Genomic DNA, 19,390 nt, shown 5'->3' with positions numbered 1-19,390 from the left:
TTTAATATACAAGTTCAGCAGTTAGGGACTGTCATAAATATAAAGGGAAGGGTAAACACCTTTAAAATCCCTCCTGGCCAGAGAAAAAACCCCTTCACCTGTAAAGGGTTAAGAAGCTAGGATAACCTCGCTGGCACCTGACCACAATGACCAATGAGGAGACAAGATACTTTCAAAGCTGGAGTGGGGGGAGAAACAAAGGTGTCTGGGTCTGTCTGGGGGATGCTTTTTGCCGGGGACAGAACAGGAATGGAGTCATAGAATTTAGTAAGTAATCTAGCTAGATATGTGTTAGATTATGATTTCTTTAAATGGCTGAGAAAATAAGATATGCTGAATGGAATGGATATTCCTGTTTTTGTGTCTTTTTGTAACTTAAGGTTTTGCCTAGAGGGATTCTCTATGTTTTGAATCTAATTACCCTGTAAGCTATTTACCATCCTGATTTTACAGAGGTGATTCTGTTTACTTTTCTTCTATTAAAATTCTTCTTTTAAGAAACTGAATGCTTTTTCATTGTTCTTAAGATCCAAGGGTTTGGGTCTGTGTTCACCGATGCAAATTGGTGAGGATTTTTATCAAACCTTCCCCAGAAAAAGGGGGGTAAGGTTTGGGAGGATTTTGGGGGGAAAGACGTTTCCAAACGAACTCTTTCCCAGTAACTGGTGTTAGACGTTTGGTGGTGGCAGCGAAAGTCCAAGGGAAAAGGGCAAAATAGTTTGTACCTTGGGGAAGTTTTGACCTAAGCTGGTAAAAGTAAGCTTAGGAGGTTTTCATGCAGGTCCCCACATCTGTACCCTAGAGTTCAGAGTGGGGAAGGAACCTTGACAGGGACAAGTGTACATTCTGATGTCTACTGCATCCAGCAAGAGGGAAGAATCTGTTGTGCCATGCCTCTCAAACAACCATGTGCGATCAAGAATTCTGCTTCACGTTGTCCAAAAGACTGCACCAACACCACTACACCATGCTGGCGTATTGGGTCACTACTGACTGAGAGGGAAAAGTGCCATCTACAAAATGAACGTTACCACTTCCTGTCAGTTTTCCCATCCACAAACTGATCCTGCTTAGCTTGTAAGAGCATACAGACTTACAGCATAAGCTGGCCTGAATGGAATCAGTACTGAGAAGCATTACACGTGCCCAAGGTCTGGAAGCCATTGCTTGTGGTCAGTATGGCACTCACCTGGATAAAATCGGGAAAGCGCTTTTTACAGGTAGGGCAGGTGAAATAGCCATCATTGACATGGATTGCCACGTGATCTTTAAGCAGGTCCAAGCGGTCAAAAGATTCAGGACAGAAAATACAGGAATATGTTTTCTGGTCCAAGTGGAACTTCATGTGACTCTCCAGAGCGCTGCTGTTGATAAAACCCTTATTGCAAATGTCGCAGGTCAGAGGGCAGTTCCCCTCCCGCCCATGAAATCGCAGGTGCTGATCCAGCTTGTCCTTCTCCCGGAACGCCTTCCCACACTGCAGGCATTTGAAGGGACGGAAGGACTTTCGGATGAATAGATGCTGAAGAGCTGCATTCTGAAAGATACACCCAAGAAAGAACATCAGTGTTTATTATCACATACAGACTTTACATACAAGTCTTGTCAAATTTAAGTGAGCCAAGATATTGAGCAGTTAAATCTCAAAAGACCCCTTTTGAGATAGAAATGTATTATCTCCATTCTACAGATGGAGAAACTGAGGCAGAGAGTGATTCCGAGACTTGCCTAAGGTCACACAGTGAGACAGTAGCAGAGCCAGGAACAGAACTCAGGAGTCCTGAGTCCCCATGCCCTGCTCTAAACACATTTTGATACACAATTTTTCTGTAACATAAACTCACTCTTTCCTCTCCAGGGTGGGCTTGAGCCTGAGAGGTGTTGGGAACCTGCAACTGATCTCTCAGGACGAGGCTCTGTGTATTTATATTTGTAGATGAGCCACCACATCGAGGCATCTCCCAATTACTCATACGCATTGTCTGTTAGCAGAGCCTCTGGGAATCTGCAGCCTTTTGGGGGGGTCAGTTTCTGCACCACGGAGCATCAGAGAGATCTGCAGCAGTGGTTTAGCATGGCCCCAAACTAATAATGCTGGATCAAGTGGATCTCTGTGCTAACCTAAACCTTCTCAGTATTATTAAAAAAGAGGAATGGGAGTTTCAAAAACATTATAGCAGGGCCAGATAGGCAGCTTCAAGAGCAACACGTAATATCTTGTGAGGAACCCACACAATTATACCCTTAAACGCACACTGTGTGTGTGTGTTTGTGAGTGAAGTAGAGACGTAAACACACTCACAGAGAAACACATACAGAGTTCTGGTAAGAGCTTTGGTAGAATTTTGTGGGCCAATCAAAGGTATTTGATTATATCTAATCAAGCATTAATTGCATTTTTATTCATTACAATGTTTAGACATTAAACTCTATTAAATGCATATTTTAAATTAACTTTCTAATGTATCTCCTGCTATTGTTCTTCCTTCTCTTTCCCTTTTCCTTCATTCCATTTTTCTTTCTTTCATTCTCTCTTTCTATCATATATCTTTTCTTCTCTCTCTCTCGTCCCCTCTTTCAGTGTCTGTTTTCCTTTGATCTAGTTTTCCTATAACATTTAACAACTGCTGTTTCTTTCCTTCTCCTGCCTGCTAGATTAGACAAATCCAGCGAAGCCCTGCTCAGCTCCTGATCTCTGCTCTGGCTGCTGTAGGAGCAGTCACAGCTGGACTTGCAAACTGTGGAAATAGTTGGTTGCCCAGTGGGCCTGCACTTCAGTAGTGGCCAGGAACTTTTTATGCTGGCTGGCAGTGCATATGGGAGCAGACTACACTGACAAATATGAAATCTCATATTACATTGCAGAAGACTGAAATGGCCTGGGGATTCTGCCATTTCTCTCGCGGTGCTATTGACATCTAAGGAATTTTTACACTCCTTCAATACAGGATCTCCCGTCCAGTGTTTACTGTTGTCTCCTTTTCACTCAGCTTCTCTAATTTTTTTTTTTAATCCACATCCATGCTAGCCAGGGAAACAAGGCTAGAATGCTGCTAGTTACTGTGTTTGAACATGCTTGTTGTTATTAGCATACTTTAGAGTAAACAGAGTCTTAAAGAACAAAATTCCCTGGTTAAAACCATCTCCACTCTCCTTTCTTTATGGGACTTCTTGGCTGGCATGCGCTGCTACTCTTGAGTCAGTGTCAAAAGCAGATACAGATGAAGCAGGGTTCAAAGCTGCTTTGTCAGAATTAGAAGACACCTCAGCAGTTATTCTGGAGTACTAGGCTACAGACACATGAAGAGAATCTGAATGGTTCTCTCCACTGTCTAAACTGTAAAAGGAGGAAACCATGCACTCTTTCCAGTAAAAGAGAAACATAAGAGCAACTGTTTATAGAAAACTAAAAAACACTATATATATATATACACACACACACACACATTTCCCTTTTCGCAGGTAATCTCAGACACCATCCCATGGCATAAGGAAAATTTCTAGTCACAATCAGATGATTTGGAATGTTCAGCGACACCAGTGATTAATTTAGCTGAAATCCCAAGTGCCTTATAATGGACTTCACTGGAGTTGGGAGTCACTCTTATATCGGAGGCATGTTGCTCTGTTACTGAGTCAAATTTTGGAGTGGTTGGTCTTTATTTTAAGACACAATAATACCTCAAATTCCTATAGCACTTTTCATTGACATATGGGGCTGGAAGGGACCTCAAGAAGTCATCAAGTCCAGCCCCCTACACTGAGGCAGGACCAAGTAAACCTAGACCATCTCTGACAGCTGTTTGTCCAAACTGTCCTTAAAATCCTCCAGTGATAGGGATTCCACAACCTCCTTTGGAAGCCTATTCCAGAGCTTAACTACCCTTGTAGTTTGAAAGTTTTTCCTAATATCTAACCTAAATCTTCCTCGCTGCAGATTAAGCCCATTACCTCTTGTCCTACCTTCAGTGGGCATGGAGAACAAGTGATCACCGTTCTCTTTATAATAGCCCTTAACATATTTGAAGACTGTTACGAGGTCCCCCCTCAGTCTTCTTTTCTCAAGACTAAACATGCCCCTTTTTTTTAACTTTCCTCAGAGGTCAGGTTTTCTAAACCTTTTATCATTTTTGTTGCTCTCCTCTGGACTCTCTCCAATTTGTCCACATCTGTCCTAGTGTTGCACCCAGAGCTGGACACAATACTCCCAGGGAAGGCCTCACCAGCGCTGAGTACAACATGACAATTACCTTCAGTGCCTTACATGCAACACTCATAAAAAACACACCCCAGAATGATAATAGCCTTTTTTGCAACTGCATCACATTGTTAATTCATATTCAATTTGTGATCCACTATAACCCCCAGATGTAGCAGTTCAACCACCTAGCCAGTTTCCCCCCATTTTGTCATTATGCATTTGATTTTTCCTTTCAAAGTGAAATACTTTGCACCTGTTTTTACTGAATTTCATCTTGTTGATCAATTCTGCAATTTGTCAAGGTCACTTTGAATTCTGATCCTGTCCTCCAAAGTGCTTGTAACCCCTCCCAGCTTGGTGTCATCTGCAAATTTTATAAGACACTCTCAACTCCTTTATCCAAGTCATTTCTGAAAATATTAAACAGTACCAGACCCAGGACTGACCTCTGAGGGACCAAATTGGACACACCCTCTCAGTTTGTCAGCGAACCGTTGATAACTACTCTTTGAGTATGATCTTTCAACCACTTGTGCACCCACCTTCTAGTAATTTCATATAGACCACATTTCCCTAGTTTGCTTATGAGAACATTCTGTGCAACTGTGTCAAAAGCCTTACTAAAATCAAGATATATCATTGCTTCCACTTGGCCAGTAACCCTGTCAAAGAAGGAACTTAGGTTGGTTTGGAATTTGTTCTTGACAAATCCATGCCGGCTCTTCCTTATAATCCTCTTAACTTCCAGGTGGTTAGACACTGATCGTTTACTAATTTGTTCCAGTATCTTTCTAGGTATCAAAGTTAGGCTGACTGGTCTGTAATTCCCCGGGTCCTCTTTTTTCCCCTTTTTAGCCAAGGATCTCAAGGCACTTTGCAAATATGAGAAATTACACCTCACAGTGTCCCTGGGAGGTGTTGTTATCTCCCCTTTACAGATGGAGGAACCGAGGGAAAGGAAAGTGAGGTGATTTGCCCAAAGTCACACAGAGGCAGAAACAGAACCCAGAAGTGCTGACTCACCGTCCCCACTTCTAACAACTAAAACCATTTCTCTTAAGAAACACTGGCCAAATTCAGTCCTAGAGTAAGCCGGTGTAACTCCCTATGTGCACTTACACAGTGATTCAATTTGTCCCATAATCTTGGGTTTACATGTTTCTATTGTTTGTATAACAATTTACTTGTGCTTTGAAATAAAAAATGCATAATTTTCTGCTAGTTACAGGGATTTACCAGGAAGTCAAACAGTCTAGACAGATGGAATTCAAATTTCTATCTCCTCCAATACTGTTTCTTAATGTATTTAACCCAAATACTTTATCAGAATGGCAAAACAGAGGCCTGATCCTCATCCAGAATAAACTGCCAAAGCTCCATTGATGTCAAAGACGCTATGCTCATTACCCCAGAGGAGGCTCTATAAACAGGCTTTTGCGTACTTTTATACTCTCCTCCGTTTATCTCTTAGAAGTTTAAAAATCGTATTTCTTTTCTTATCACTTCTGTCCTTTGCCTTTTTCACCTCTAAGTGTAATGAACTGCAGAATTTGAAACAATGAAGTCACACTCTACATGGTCGTACGCAAGTGTTACAAAAGATCTACCCTCAGTCAAAGAAAACCATAGACAGCTACAAGGTGGGGGAAGTAACGTATTTTGTTGGATTTTATTTTATAGATAGCTACACCATTCCGATTCCTCACCCACTGCCAATGAGGCTCTTCCTTGATGGGGTAATATGTAAGATGTGACTGAGAACTGAAATGAACAAAGTCTTTTAGAAAAGCAGTCAGGCTTGGCTTTAATTTCAGAGCAAAATTCCACTCTCAGAGCAGCCCACTGCATCTTGATTCAGATTTTGCTGCCCTTATATTCATGAATGTCCTAGCAGAGACGATCAATGTGGGCCAATAATGATGTAAACACCTGTTCACTGGGAACTGGACTGAGACCCATTTCATGCAGGCCAAAAAACATGTATACGATGGCAACAAGTCCCTTCTCCAGTTTCTTCTGATCAGGTTTGATGACCAAGAAGGTCATCAAATTTGGAACAGATGACCAAGAAGGGGGAAAGGTTCTGATTCCCAGCTACCAATTCCATGATCCATCCCGTTTCCTTTTCGTATGGTTTAATGGAGCTGGGTGTAAGCCAGTCTTTAATTATTAGAAATCAGGATGAGACCTAATGTGGGGGGAGCAGATTGCCGCACATCTGTGGGATTTTTACACCTTCTTCTGGTACTCATATTGTATTTGAGACAGAATATTGGTCTATCTGGACCCTGGGACTGATCCTGCATGGCACTTCCTGTATACTACTCTGTATGTACAATTACATCATGACGATGCCAGATCTGCTCTGGAGATAGTTTGTTAATTAAAGAACTATTGTCAACTAGTTATAAACCCACACTTTAGATTTTGAAAAAGGTAAGGGGATTTACAAAACCTATTATCAGTACCTATGTTTCTCTAGTTGGTGGTGGTGGTTTTGTGGTTCGTTGGGGGCGGAGAGGGGACTGCTTGTTTGTTTTCCATTTAGTTTTGGATTTAAAGGTTCCCCTTTCACTATGTTATAGACACAAACACTGCCCTAAGGTGCTAGTGCCATGAGAACCAGAAAGTGAAACTGACTGGGAACGTAAGTGATATTGACCAGACTAGTCTCAGCCAAAACGGAGTGATGTGCACAATTTCTGTATGTTATTTTGTTATTCAATGAATGTGTTGTTTCTGTAAGTATGCTTAAAGATATCTGATAAGCATATTTTAAAATATAAATAAATACATAATATTTTGCATTTACATTCAAAGTAAGTAAACAGCAAATAGTAAAAGTATACCTGATTTTTTAAATTCTCAAGGTTGTAATAGCTGTAGTTGTTATTAGTAACATAGATAAGGGATTTTTTTTTTATAAATTAGTTTTATGTTGACCAGTGTCTCTTTAATTATTGCTAAAGAACCCAGGGTGAAATCTTGGCTCTATTGAAATCAATGACAAAACTCCCATTTGACTTGAATAGGTCCAGGATTTTACCCCCAAAAGTTTCAACAATGAACGTTTGGGAGTAGTTGTTGAAATATATTTATCAACAACCAAGTGATGCCTTTTTAAAAGCTATTTATTTAGAGGCATAACTATGGAGCTTATCACCACAATACCTGTAAATAGTCATTACAAGAAATGCTAAATCACTAGAAAACTAGATATTTAGATGAATCTATATGACTGAACACCAAATTTAAGGAAGTTTTAAGACGGGTAAAATTTGGGACCCAAGGTACTTGAAAATGTTTCTTTCAAATTGCATGCAACTCCATATTAGGTATTTCCTAAGTGGGAACTGTAAAAACAATAGACAGAAAGGTTTAAAATATATCGTTATGGTGCACACTCTGCCAGACTACTAAAGTCACCGAAGACTAACATAAACTACCAAAATCAGGTACACAGAGGTGCACCAGACAGACTTGAATCAGGTTCTGAGGCCACAAAGGAACAGCCCATTCAATACCCAGCTTAAAGTTTTGGATGATCCATTTAAACATCTTTTAAAAAAGAGCTAATTATTATTAAGTCCTTGCAGTGGATCAGTCTGAAGGGGACTAAGAGAAACTATGCAAACAATAGTTATTGGGATGACACCCAGTTTTGTGCATGATCTGTATACAAAAGAACAAACACAAGACCATCAACAACGCAGATTCCATCTGGAGACATTAAGCAGAGGTTGCACAAAACGACATGGAAGGCAATTTTGTTTCGTTCCATTAGGTTAGACACAGGATAAAAACCAAACCTACCTGCAGCTCCAACTGAGCAGGCAGCATTGGGGGAGAGAAAAATATTTATGTTACGAAATGGACCGTAAAACAGAAGACTTGACTTCGGCAGTCTCCTGTGGGTCATTCTCAGTCAGGGCCAGATCTGGAAGTCCTAGCTCAGTCTTCACTCAGGCAAAACTCCCAACGAGAGTTTTGCCTCAGTAAGGACTAAGCAGGGAGTTCAGGATTTGCCCTTCCGTTAATAACTGCCTAGAAGGAGTTAAGGGGTGAAGATGAAAATCACAGATAACCTTTAAGACACAGTGTCTTTCTGCCTTTCATGTTTTGTCAGATATCGTGTTTATTAAAGATTATATAATGAACCCTGCAGAGTCTCAGTGAGAATGAAATGTGCCTGGCAAGAGGTGGTAGCTATGGGAAGATAAAGAGGTTATGGATGCCAGGATCAGATTGCTGAGAAGTAACGGGTAGTGATTTATTTAAGTGCTGTCCTACTGGTCGATACTCGTCAGAATTTAATAATGTCTTACATTTCTATTGTGCCTTTCAGCCTGAAGGATCCCATTGTGCTTTACAAACTGCACCTCTGTCCTGCAAGCTGTTCTGCATGAGTGCAGGGCATCATCCACACGGAGCAACTTTCAGGACCAAGCCTCAGTAAGTACAGCCATTTCTGAAATGATTCCAGAGAGTGGCAACTAACGAACACATTGGATGGTGCACAACAGTGGGCAGGAAACATTTATTTTGGCCAAGGACAATGATGTAATCCCTCATGTCACAGTTCAGGGCAACTGCACCTGTATTCTCCCCCTATGTTTCAGCAAGAGCACCCACTGGCTCCCCTGGCCATCACCTCTCTTGAAGGGAGACGTGCATCTCATGTCCTTCTGAGAGGGCTATTTCCAGGCTGAGCAGTTCCCTGCCTTCACCGTGTTATTCCCAGCAGAGACAGGCTGCTCAAGCTGGCCTGCTGGCTTTCTCTTCAGAGATGGCTAACAGTGTGACTGCCCACAGGTATAGTTACCACAAAGCTCTTTTTATGCAAGCCTCTTTTATTCTTTAGGTAATAGCACTACAGACAAAACACATTACAAACAATAAAAGAACCTACGCACATGCTAATAGGCTATCAGAGATCACCCCAACTCTAAAATGGGCTCCGGCAGGAGCAGTCCTTCAGCACCCTACCAAGGTTTCAAGTTCATCATAGCTTCATCTCAGAACAAGCACCTAGTGTTATGGTGTCTCATTAGGCCCAGTTCTTCCAGCCCTTCCCTGCGGATTGGGACCCGCCATGGGCCAGGGGTCCTGTCTAGTTATGGTATCAGGAAGAAAGCCCTGGGCCTGTGTAAAACCAGGCTAATTATCCAAAAGTTGTTTCTTTGTCTGTCGGTCCCTGAAGAATCCAATTTGAACTAGTATATCTGAACCTTTCCAGGGGGGAGCTTCAAAGAGCTGATAACCGGAGGAATTACATTTGCATCCCCTTCCTCCTCGAGGAGTTACATGATTCCATAGTAACACATTTTTAATACAATGGACCCCAAAGGTATTAAACCTAATTCAATAAGGTTTAAATTCATTCAATAAAGTTTATCTTAATTCCATTAGGTTTGTCCAGAATATTGTCAGGCTGTCATACCCAACTCTTACAAAAAGTGTCCCACAGGATCTTTCGTGTCCACACAAAACAAGGCAGGACCTCAGTGTTTAAGCTCTGATCTCAAGTCTCCCACAGAGTAAACTCCATGAACTCTACAGAAGAAGGCATGTGTTGACCCTTCCAGGATTTGAACCTACAGTTCCAGTGAATCTCAGTGTTTCAAACTAGAAATTTAAACCATTAAGCCGTTCCCTCTGACTTATAGCCTAAAAATTGTAGCCTTCTTGGTAAGTAGATTTGTACCTTCCCAAAACATGCAGGATGGTCCTGATTTTGACAGGTGCTTTCCAAATGCAAGCCTTATATTTATATTGATTGTTGTAACACTTTGTTATGACAGCTTTGTATCTTTGCCATGTGATGTTGCCAAGTAAATGAAACAGAAAATGTCTCAAGAGAATTATTTACTTCATGGAATACATTCAAAAAGGTGATGTCCCTCTACATGTCTACTTCAGGCAACAGGTTCTAGAACTGCAAAGGCAAATCAATGCCAGAGCTGTAAACAAGAAATCCAAGAGAGGACAGACAGACAAATCTATGTACTTCCTTCAGTGTGGACCTGATCCAGCAACCATTGAAGCCAATGGAAATCTTTCCATTGACTAATGTGGAGGCTGGATCAAGCCCTACATGCATAGTGCCCTCTTCTGGACCCATTGCCAGCCTTGCAGATGCATAGGTTTATGTTACTATGTTTTTCTCAAGAGACTGCATCCTACAGGATGATATAAACGCTAATGCAATGGTACAAGTGTGAATATCCATTAAGAGCTAGTTTATTATTACTGTGTATTGTAATGCAGAAGTCATTTTTTGTTATTTAAAATACAAGAATATTGCTCCCCTTTGTTGCAGATATAAAAGAATCGTGTGTCATTTCTAAAGAATGTCAATTCACTGAACAAGGAGCCTTCAGTTACATCTAGGATGCAAATGTCTCAACATATGTAAAAGCTTTATTATTTTTTTAATATTACTCATGCTCCAGGATACCGTTTTATGTTTAATTTCAGAGTGCAACAGAAGGAGACATAGTAAAACTGAGGTTTGTGCCTAATAAAGGCTTGGAAAAAATCACACAAGGCCTCTTCATGATAATTATTTCTTTTAAATCTTTGACTGGAATTGTTTGCCTGAAGAGGGGCAGTCCTACCATCACCTCATGCTTTATTCCTTTCTTAAAAAGGCAGAAGAGGTTCACAAAGCTTGATTTATAAAAATAAAATTACTTTCATGTCTCTCATACAGTTTCTCAACTGTCAGGTCAAGACAAGCGCCAAGTGATTGCTGTTGAGTAAGAAATACTATCTAAGTAATCAGCGTGACTTACAGCTACCTAGGTCCAGGTCACAGTGGGTAGCCACAAATTTTGTACCCGTTCTTTAAAAATAAATGACATTTTACATATTTGAAACCATAACTTTGGCTTCCCTTTGCTGGTTTATGACATTTCCTAGCCACACGCTGTGATAACAGGGTGCAGTGAATTGCACGCACACATTGGAAGAGTAAGTTCTGACAAATTGTCACAGTATGGTGTGAATTTTCATGGTTAAAATCCAAGGTTGAATGACAGAACTGCTCACAGTCTAACATAACCTAGGCAGCCTCTATGCAACCATCCCACATGCAATGCCCACATCCCTTCCAATGCCCTTTGAGTTGAAGAACCTCTGCTTTTAAGAACCATACATCTCTAGGGCTCTGCTAATCAAGGGTTGCCAAATGTGTCAATCTGAAAGGGGAGCTGAGGGAGGAGATCTGTGATACAAACATGTCACTGAGGAATAAATAACCACCACACTCATCTCATTTGTGACCCAAACTCAAGTTTCCAGGAAACAGGCTAATGCATGAGACAAACCAACTCCATCTCTTCCTCGTTACCTCCAAACCAAGAGTGAGACCTTCAGACCTTGTTAAATCCAGTAATTAAAGAAATCCAATGAAACCACCTCTCTACGTATCACACCCACAGCTGTACCTTTTAGGACAGAAGTTGTACTACTGTATCTTATGCAAAATGAATCAAGACCCACTTGGGAACTGGTCCAATCCTATTTAGTGTCAGAGCTTCAGCAGCTGGCTCCTTACTCTATAATAGTTTGATCACCACTGTCTGCTCCTACCAGCCATGTTCCCAGTGTTCTTGGGTTACAGCTGTCTGGTGCCTTACATAAACACACCATTTCAAGTCTAGTGTTTTCAACAGAGAGGAAGATCAAAAGAAAGACCACTTCACAGAACAGTGACTCCTAGATGCCAAGCATTTTATAAGCTTCACACACATGCATTTTTAGTGTGACTCGGCCAAATTCTACTCTTAGTTAAGTCCCTGTATCTGTTAAGTAACACCATCAATGCAGTCACATATACATTGGTGTACAGAGAGTAAAATCTGGCTCAGTGTCCCCCTATAAGAATCATGCATTGTCTCCTTTTTTAATCCTCTCTCTCTATTTCGCTCATCCCCTAAAAATGAAGTCTCAACTTGTTTGCAGCTGTTTCCTTCTGTAATCAAAATTTTACACATGGAGGAGGGGAAAAAAAGATTTTAAGCTACATAAACCAATCTCACAATTACATTGCTTGGAGGATTATTTGCCTGAATCATTGCCCTCCCACACATGGTGGAAAAAGCAGCTTTCTCAGCTGCCACAAAGCACAGGTTCAAAGTGTTTGCAGTTGGTATGTAAAGTTCTCAGCATAGCTTTTACCCTCATAAAAGGAGGAGGTTTCCTACTCCAAGAAATAATTTTATAATTAAAAATCTTCATCATCATAGGAATGAATGGACACAATGCTTCTTTGGCAATGACTTCTAAAGCCAACACATCTGCGAGACATGCAGATGGTGCTCTGAACAGGCCATTAGTCCATGCCACAGCACTATGATTCGGCCGGCTGTTCAGAGGGCTCCTGCCTGCCAACTTGGATGGACTATGTTTCTATGAAAGAATTACTGTGCTGGAATTGAACCAGCTCCAACTGGTGACCAAATCTCACTAGCATCTCTAACTCTAACACTAACTCTTTGTATTAGGTTTGTCTTACTTTCTGAGTGAGGGAGTTTTCTGAGCTCGAGATGCTGTGTTTGGGATTTGAAGACGGACACCACACTGGAGAAAAAGACCAGCTGTTGCCTAACTGGCTAACCAAGCCTTCCACTGGCTAAAGCAAAGTCAGAGGGCGGAAGAGGGCATGGGCCATCATCATCTTCACTTACCCGAATGCGCTTTGCTCGCCGCATATCATCTGCTGTCATGGTGCTCTGCATAGGCACCGGGCTCTCATCATGCTGCTGCTGCAGTTGCAGTGGATGGCCTTCTGGCTGTTGACCCAGTGCCGACTGCGTCTCTTGCGGCACTGGGGTCTGCTCCTGCTGTTCCAGCCCATTCAGTGTAGCCTGTCCAGCCTCATCAAACTGCCCCTTGCTGGAAAAATCTAGCAAGTCCTGAAATTGCAAATCACACAGCCAGTGATTATTTCCCTCACCCAGCGAGAAAGGCTCTAATAATACTCAGTTGGCAGGTGGTTGGATTTCTGCATATTGTAAAATGATCACACTCATTACACTGGTCTGTACGAGCCTTTTTCCGCTAAAATGTCCCTTTGCTAACAGCAGCTCAGGTCCACCAGTGGTAGCAACGTTTGGAGCAGTGGTGTAGCTGGTGATACTGGTGGAAGCCCGGGTTCTAACCACCATGTTGTCCAAGTCTGCTCATGACACAGGGGTTAAACCACAGGTGGCCTAGCTACATTAGTGCCCTACCATTCCTATCACCAAGGGAGATGAACCTGTTAGCCATAGTGGGAAATTTTAAGGAAAAATCCTAGTGTAGATGAGGCCTCAGGGGAAATACAGAGGGTCTCTCTCTTGTGCAAGTTAATTGTCAAGTGAATTGAAATATTATCGTGTTGTCATGTGCACAGCAAACGAACAGGAGTGGTGAAGCTAGGCGTAAGACACGAGGACATAAAATTGTGCCCTGTTGATTTTCATCTCTGACTCTCAGTCTCCACCTCTCCAGGCAGCAGCAAAACCAAACTGTGTGTTGAGTTTCCATTTGTTACACAGCAGAGCTGCTTTTCTGTTTCTCAGAACCAGTTCAGAAGAGGAGGGGATGTTGGGAATGAGAAGCAGAATGCCCCAAACCCCATATTCTCTTCTCTGACAAATTTCAATAAATATTCTGGGATGGAAGATTCCAATAGCTTTAGAAAAATAATTAATTGTTATATTAACTGCTTACAAAACAACTAAAGAAATTTGAGTAAGATGAAAGCCATGAAATGGGGAGCCAAGGACATCCAAGCTCAAGAGGTGTCCTGGCAAAGCTCAGCAGTCGGGGGAGGAGAAAGAGAGCACTGCGAGGAGGAATGCATCCAGTTACAAGCCCTGAATGCTCAGTCAGGGGAGACTTTTCATCTGAGGATCCAAGGTTCAAATCCTGGTTTGGCTGATAAATTCCCAGAAATTGCTGAACTTGATGAGGAATTCCTGGTTGAAGTTCTGCGCAGGAAGTCAGACTAGATGATGACGATTGTCCTTTCTGACTTTAAAATCTATGAAAGGCTGGGCAAGACAATTCGTTTAAGCAATGGATAACCCGCAGCACTGAGTTGAGTCAATGTGAGTCAGGAGGGCATCAGGCCTCTTTCACTGTGCTCCTCAGTGTCATGGCAACTCTCCAACTCTACCACAGCTATAGTGGCTGCAGAGTTTGAGAGCCTCCTATATAAGATGCTGTTCTACCCCACGTCCACCTCTCCTCCCTAGCAGCACTGTACACAGCAGGCTCCTATGGCACTCAGAGTTGACATGGCGCAGTGTTCACAGGGTGCCAGTTGTAGAGTGTAGTAGCATTTCTACCCTTTGGACCTACTTAATGATAGCATAGCGAGCAGATCGAGGGACGTGATCGTCCCCCTCTATTCGACATTGGTGAGGCCTCATCTGGAGTACTGTGTCCAGTTTTGGGCCCCACACTTCAAGAAGGATGTGGATAAATTGGAGAGAGTCCAGCGAAGGGCAACAAAAATGATTAGGGGTCTGGAACACATGACTTATGAGGAGAGGCTGAGGGAGCTGGGATTGTTTAGCCTGCAGAAGAGAAGAATGAGGGGGGATTTGATAGCTGCTTTCAACTACCTGAAAGGGGGTTCCAAAGAGGATGGCTCTAGACTGTTCTCAATGGTAGCAGATGACAGAACGAGGAGTAATGGTCTCAAGCTGCAGTGGGGGAGGTTTAGATTGGATATTAGGAAAAACTTTTTCACTAAGAGGGTGGTGAAACACTGGAATGCGTTACCTAGGGAGGTGGTAGAATCTCCTTCCTTAGAGGTTTTTAAGGTCAGGCTTGACAAAGCCCTGGCTGGGATGATTTAACTGGGAATTGGTCCTGCTTCGAGCAGGGGGTTGGACTAGATGACCTTCTGGGGTCCCTTCCAACCCTGATGTTCTTATGATTCTATGATATTTATCTGTGGCCATACCACCCTGAGCCTTGTCTGCTACGACAAGTAGGGTTGTGCCAGATCAGTACTTGGATGGGAGACTTAGACTCATTTACTTTAAGGCGAGAAGGGACCATCATGATCATCTAATTTTCCCTCCCGAATATCGCAGGCGACAGAACCTCACCCAGTGACTCCTGCAATAGGCCCATAACCTCTCGCTGAGCTACTGAAGTCCTCAAATCATGATTTAAAGACTTCAAGTTACCGAGCGTCCACCATGTATTCTACTGCAAAACAGCAAGTGACCCGTGCCTCATGCTGCAGAGGAAAGCAAAAAGCCCCTAGGGTCTCTGCCAATCTGACCGAGGGGAAAATTTCTTTCCGACCCCAAATACTGTGATCAGTTAGACCTAGAGTATATGGGCAAGACCCACCAGCCAGACACCTGGGGAAGAATTCTCTGTAGTAACTCAGAGCCCTCCTTTTCTAGTGTCCCATGTCCAGCTGTTGGAGATACAGCAGAATCCCGTGTATCCGATCTAACTGGAACTAGGGCCAGATCGGATAATCAAAAATTCAGATAATCTGGATAAAGGGAAACTGCAAGGCTGCAGTGCCATCTTGTGGCCACAGGAGAGATCGCCCGCTTCTGGACCTGTGTGCGCTGGTTGTTCGATTAATACGGAGAGCTGGATAATGGAGGGTCAGACAAAGAGGGTTCTACTGTATGTGCTAATAGCGCCCGTGGATTGGCCATACGCCATTGTAGGCAACCTCATCATACCATTCCCTCCATAAATTTATCACACTCAGTCTGACAAAAGTTAAGTTTTTTGCCTCTCCCCTTTGAAGGCTCTTCCAAAACTTCATTCCTCTGAGGGTCAGAAATCTTTGCTTAATTTCAAACCTAAACTTGTTGATGGCCAGTTTATATCCATTTGTTCTTGTGCCAATGCTGACCCTTAACTTAAATAACTACTTTCCCTCCCTGGTGTTTATCCCTCTGATGTATTTATAGAGAGCAATCATCTCTCCCCTCAGCCTTCACTTTGTTAGGCTAAACAAGCCAAGCTCCTTACGTCTTCTCCTGTAAGGCAGGTTCTCCATTTTTCTGATCATCTTCCAGTAGCCCTTCTCTGTACCTGTTCCAATTTGAATTCATCTTTCTTAAATACGGGAGACCAGAACTGCACACAGTATTCCAGTCTCAACAGTCCCTTGTATAATGGTAATAACACTTTCCTGTCTCTAATGGAAATACCTCGCCTCATGCATCCTAGGATTGCATTAGCCTTTTTCATGGCTACAGCACATTGACAGCTCATAGTCATCTTGTGATTGACCAATATACCCTGATCTTTTTTCTCCTCTGCCGCTTCCAACTGGTAAATTCCCAGCTTATAGCAAAAATTCTTGTTGTTATTCCATAAACTCATGACCTTTCACTTCGACTTATTATTATTCCATTTTTAAAGGTCATCCAAATCTTCTTGTATGATATTCCGGTCCTCCTCTGCATTGGCAATACCTCCCTACTTTGTGTCAGCCACAAATTTTATAAGCAGACTCCTGCTTTCTGTGCCAAGGTCACTAATGAAAACATTAAATAAGATTGGTCCCAAAACCGATCCCTGAGGAACTCCACTAATAACCTCCATCCAGGCTGACAGGTCATCTTTCAGTATGACCCATTGTAGACTCCCCTTTAACCAGTTCCTTACTAACCTTTCCATTCTCATATTAATCCCCATCTTCTCCAATTTAACTAATAGTTTCCACTGTGGAACTGTACAAAATGCTTTACTGAAATCCAGGCAGATTGGATCTGCATTTCCTTTGTCTAGAAAATCAGTTCTCTTTTCAGAGAAAAAGATCAGGTTGGTCTAGCACAATCTACCTTTTTAAAAGCGAAGATGTACTTTATCCCAATTGCCATTTACTGCTACCTTTAATGACTCTATCTTTCACAATATGTTCTAACATCTGGCATGCCACGGGGCTCAAACAAACAGGCCTGTAGTTTCCCAGATCACTTTTTTTTTTCCTTTCGTAAATATAGATACTTTATTTGCAGTTCTCCAGCCATAGAGTACAACCCCTGAGATTATGGATTCATTAACAATCCTTACTATTGGGTTTGCCATTTCGTATGCCAGTTCCTTAAATGTTCTTGGATGGAGATTATCTGGGATCCGGATTTGGTCCCACTAAATTCTTGAGTGTGGCTTCCATTTCTGATGTGGTCGTTTCGACTTCCATATCTTTGCTCCCACTAGCCACCCTGCCACTACTCACAAGCTCCTCATTACCCTTATTAAAAACTGAGGCAAAGTATCCATTTAGGTGTGGGCCCATGCCTAGATTACCTTTAGTCTCTACCCTATCCTCAATGCTTAGCTGTCCACTTCTTTCTTCCTTGTTTTCTTCAAATAGAGTTCATCCCATGAGAACAGTCCTCTGTTTGAGAATGCCTCCCAGTGGACGAACATCCCAAAGCCCCCTTTATAGCACCATTGCCTGAGCCATCTGTTGGTCATCTTAATCTTGTCTCGCCTTTGCTCTCCTCCTCTAGGGATAGGTAGAATCCCACTAAAGATCACCTGAGCCTCCATTTCTTTAAGCATCTTCTCCAGCCTGGCATAGTCTTCCTTAACACATCCCAGTGAGAATCTAGCAGTATCATTTGTTCCCACATGAATGACAATCAGTGGATTCTTTCCTGCTTTCATTAGGATCCTCTTCAGCCTCAGGTTCACATCCCATACCTTAGCTCCCTTCTGTTCTCCAGATCAGCTCTGGTGACATGCCTATCTGTTCTTCGTAGTTAGGGAGTCCCCAGTTAGGTAGACCTGCCTCTTCCTAAGTGTGGCTTTAAAAGATGCAATAGAGTCATTTGTATGCAACGTATGCAATCTTCCCTCTGAGTCAGTACTGAACCAATGCCCCAGCATCACGCCAAAGGACAGATCATTGCTCCAGATGTCGGTTTTCATCTGAGACAGAAAACTGAACCATTGATCACTTTTGACACTTTTCGTAAAAGAAAGGGCATTAACTCTAGGCCTGATGGGCACTAGAAAGAGTTTGCTGGCAAAGCTATACCAGCAACACTCCCCACCTCCCAGGTGAGGTGCACCTTTTCCTGGCAAAAGAGCGGGTTTTTTGCAGGGATAGCTTATATCAGTTCCCCAAATGAAATAACCTGTACCAGAAAAAGGACCTTTTATGCTGGTATAACTGGATCTAAGGCTTTTGGCTGGTACAAAAATATAGTAAAGAATCACACCCCTAACCAACATTATTATATAGCAAGTTTCTCATGTAGACCTGGCCCTAGTGTCCCAGCCAAATTCCACTGCTGACCTAAATTCCCTCTGCAGTTTCAACTGGAGCTGACCTTTTCCACTGTCCACCCTACACAGCTGTGTAATGCTGTCACTGCTGTTGTATTGTTAAACAGCTGCCAGGTTCCATCCCACAGCTGTTTTCCAGTAAGGGGTGAATTGCTTTGGGATAAAAAGTGCTGTAGAAATGCAAGTTAGAAATAAATTACTGTGCTTTCCCCAGGCTGAGGTGCCACGGCCAGAACAATAAAAACTAGTGGCTGAATTCTGCCCCCAGTAACACAGGCATAAATCAAGAGATTACATCGTAGATGACATTTTTCTCCCCCGCTCCCCCAAATATACCTGTGTTCCTTCTTCACACTTTTCCCCATTTTCACTGGTTACTTCCAAGCGCATGAATTTCGGTGGGCGCCCTGGCCGTCTGCCTGGCCCAAACCTCCTCTTTCCTCGCCCGCGACCTCTGCCTCTTGCTCTGCGGAACACACAGCGCTCCAAGTTAGAGAAAGAGGACATGGATTTGGATTCCACTCTTTTCCTGCACCTTTTCTAAGCAATCACCCCTGAACTACCCAGACAGTTCAGTAATAATGGCCTCCAGTATATTATAAAATGTGAAGAAACCTTGGGAGCAAAAATTGGGTCTCTGGTTGGTGCATATTTCTATCACCCCTCTAATGGAAATAAAACCCCATGCCAAACAAACATATGTCACTTGATGTGGGACTGTAGGGACAGTGGAGCTACTGGCTCTTATCAAGTCCTCTACAGTGACAGCTAGTAGCAGCCCTCTAGGCATCCTGGAAAACATTAAAGCCTGAAAGCATAACATCTGTCCCAAGAAAGACGCTGCTCTACTGATATCAGACAGCAATCGGAGGGGGTCCATTTTTTACATGGATGTTTTAGCACTCACTTGAT

The 19,390-nt window shown here is 42.6% G+C and overlaps 1 protein-coding gene across 4 annotated transcripts in view; it reads right to left on the bottom strand.

Annotated features, from left to right (window-relative positions):
- PRDM10 (PR/SET domain 10) overlaps positions 1–19,390 on the bottom strand; it is a 74,089-nt gene that overhangs the window by 20,406 nt on the left and 34,293 nt on the right. For all 4 annotated transcript variants that reach the window (XM_075122205.1, XM_075122203.1, XM_048827611.2 and 1 more), the window contains exons 11-13: positions 18,815–18,944; positions 12,892–13,119; positions 1,190–1,537 (exon numbers count right to left, since the gene is read on the bottom strand). In XM_075122205.1, coding sequence (XP_074978306.1) covers positions 1,190–1,537; positions 12,892–13,119; positions 18,815–18,944 — 706 coding nt within the window. The remainder of the gene's footprint in view (positions 1–1,189; positions 1,538–12,891; positions 13,120–18,814; positions 18,945–19,390) is intronic.

Source organism: Caretta caretta, chromosome 22, assembly GCF_965140235.1.
Source record: "Caretta caretta isolate rCarCar2 chromosome 22, rCarCar1.hap1, whole genome shotgun sequence".
Taxonomy (NCBI): Eukaryota; Metazoa; Chordata; order Testudines; family Cheloniidae; genus Caretta; species Caretta caretta.
This window is presented reverse-complemented; position numbering and strand designations above follow the sequence as displayed.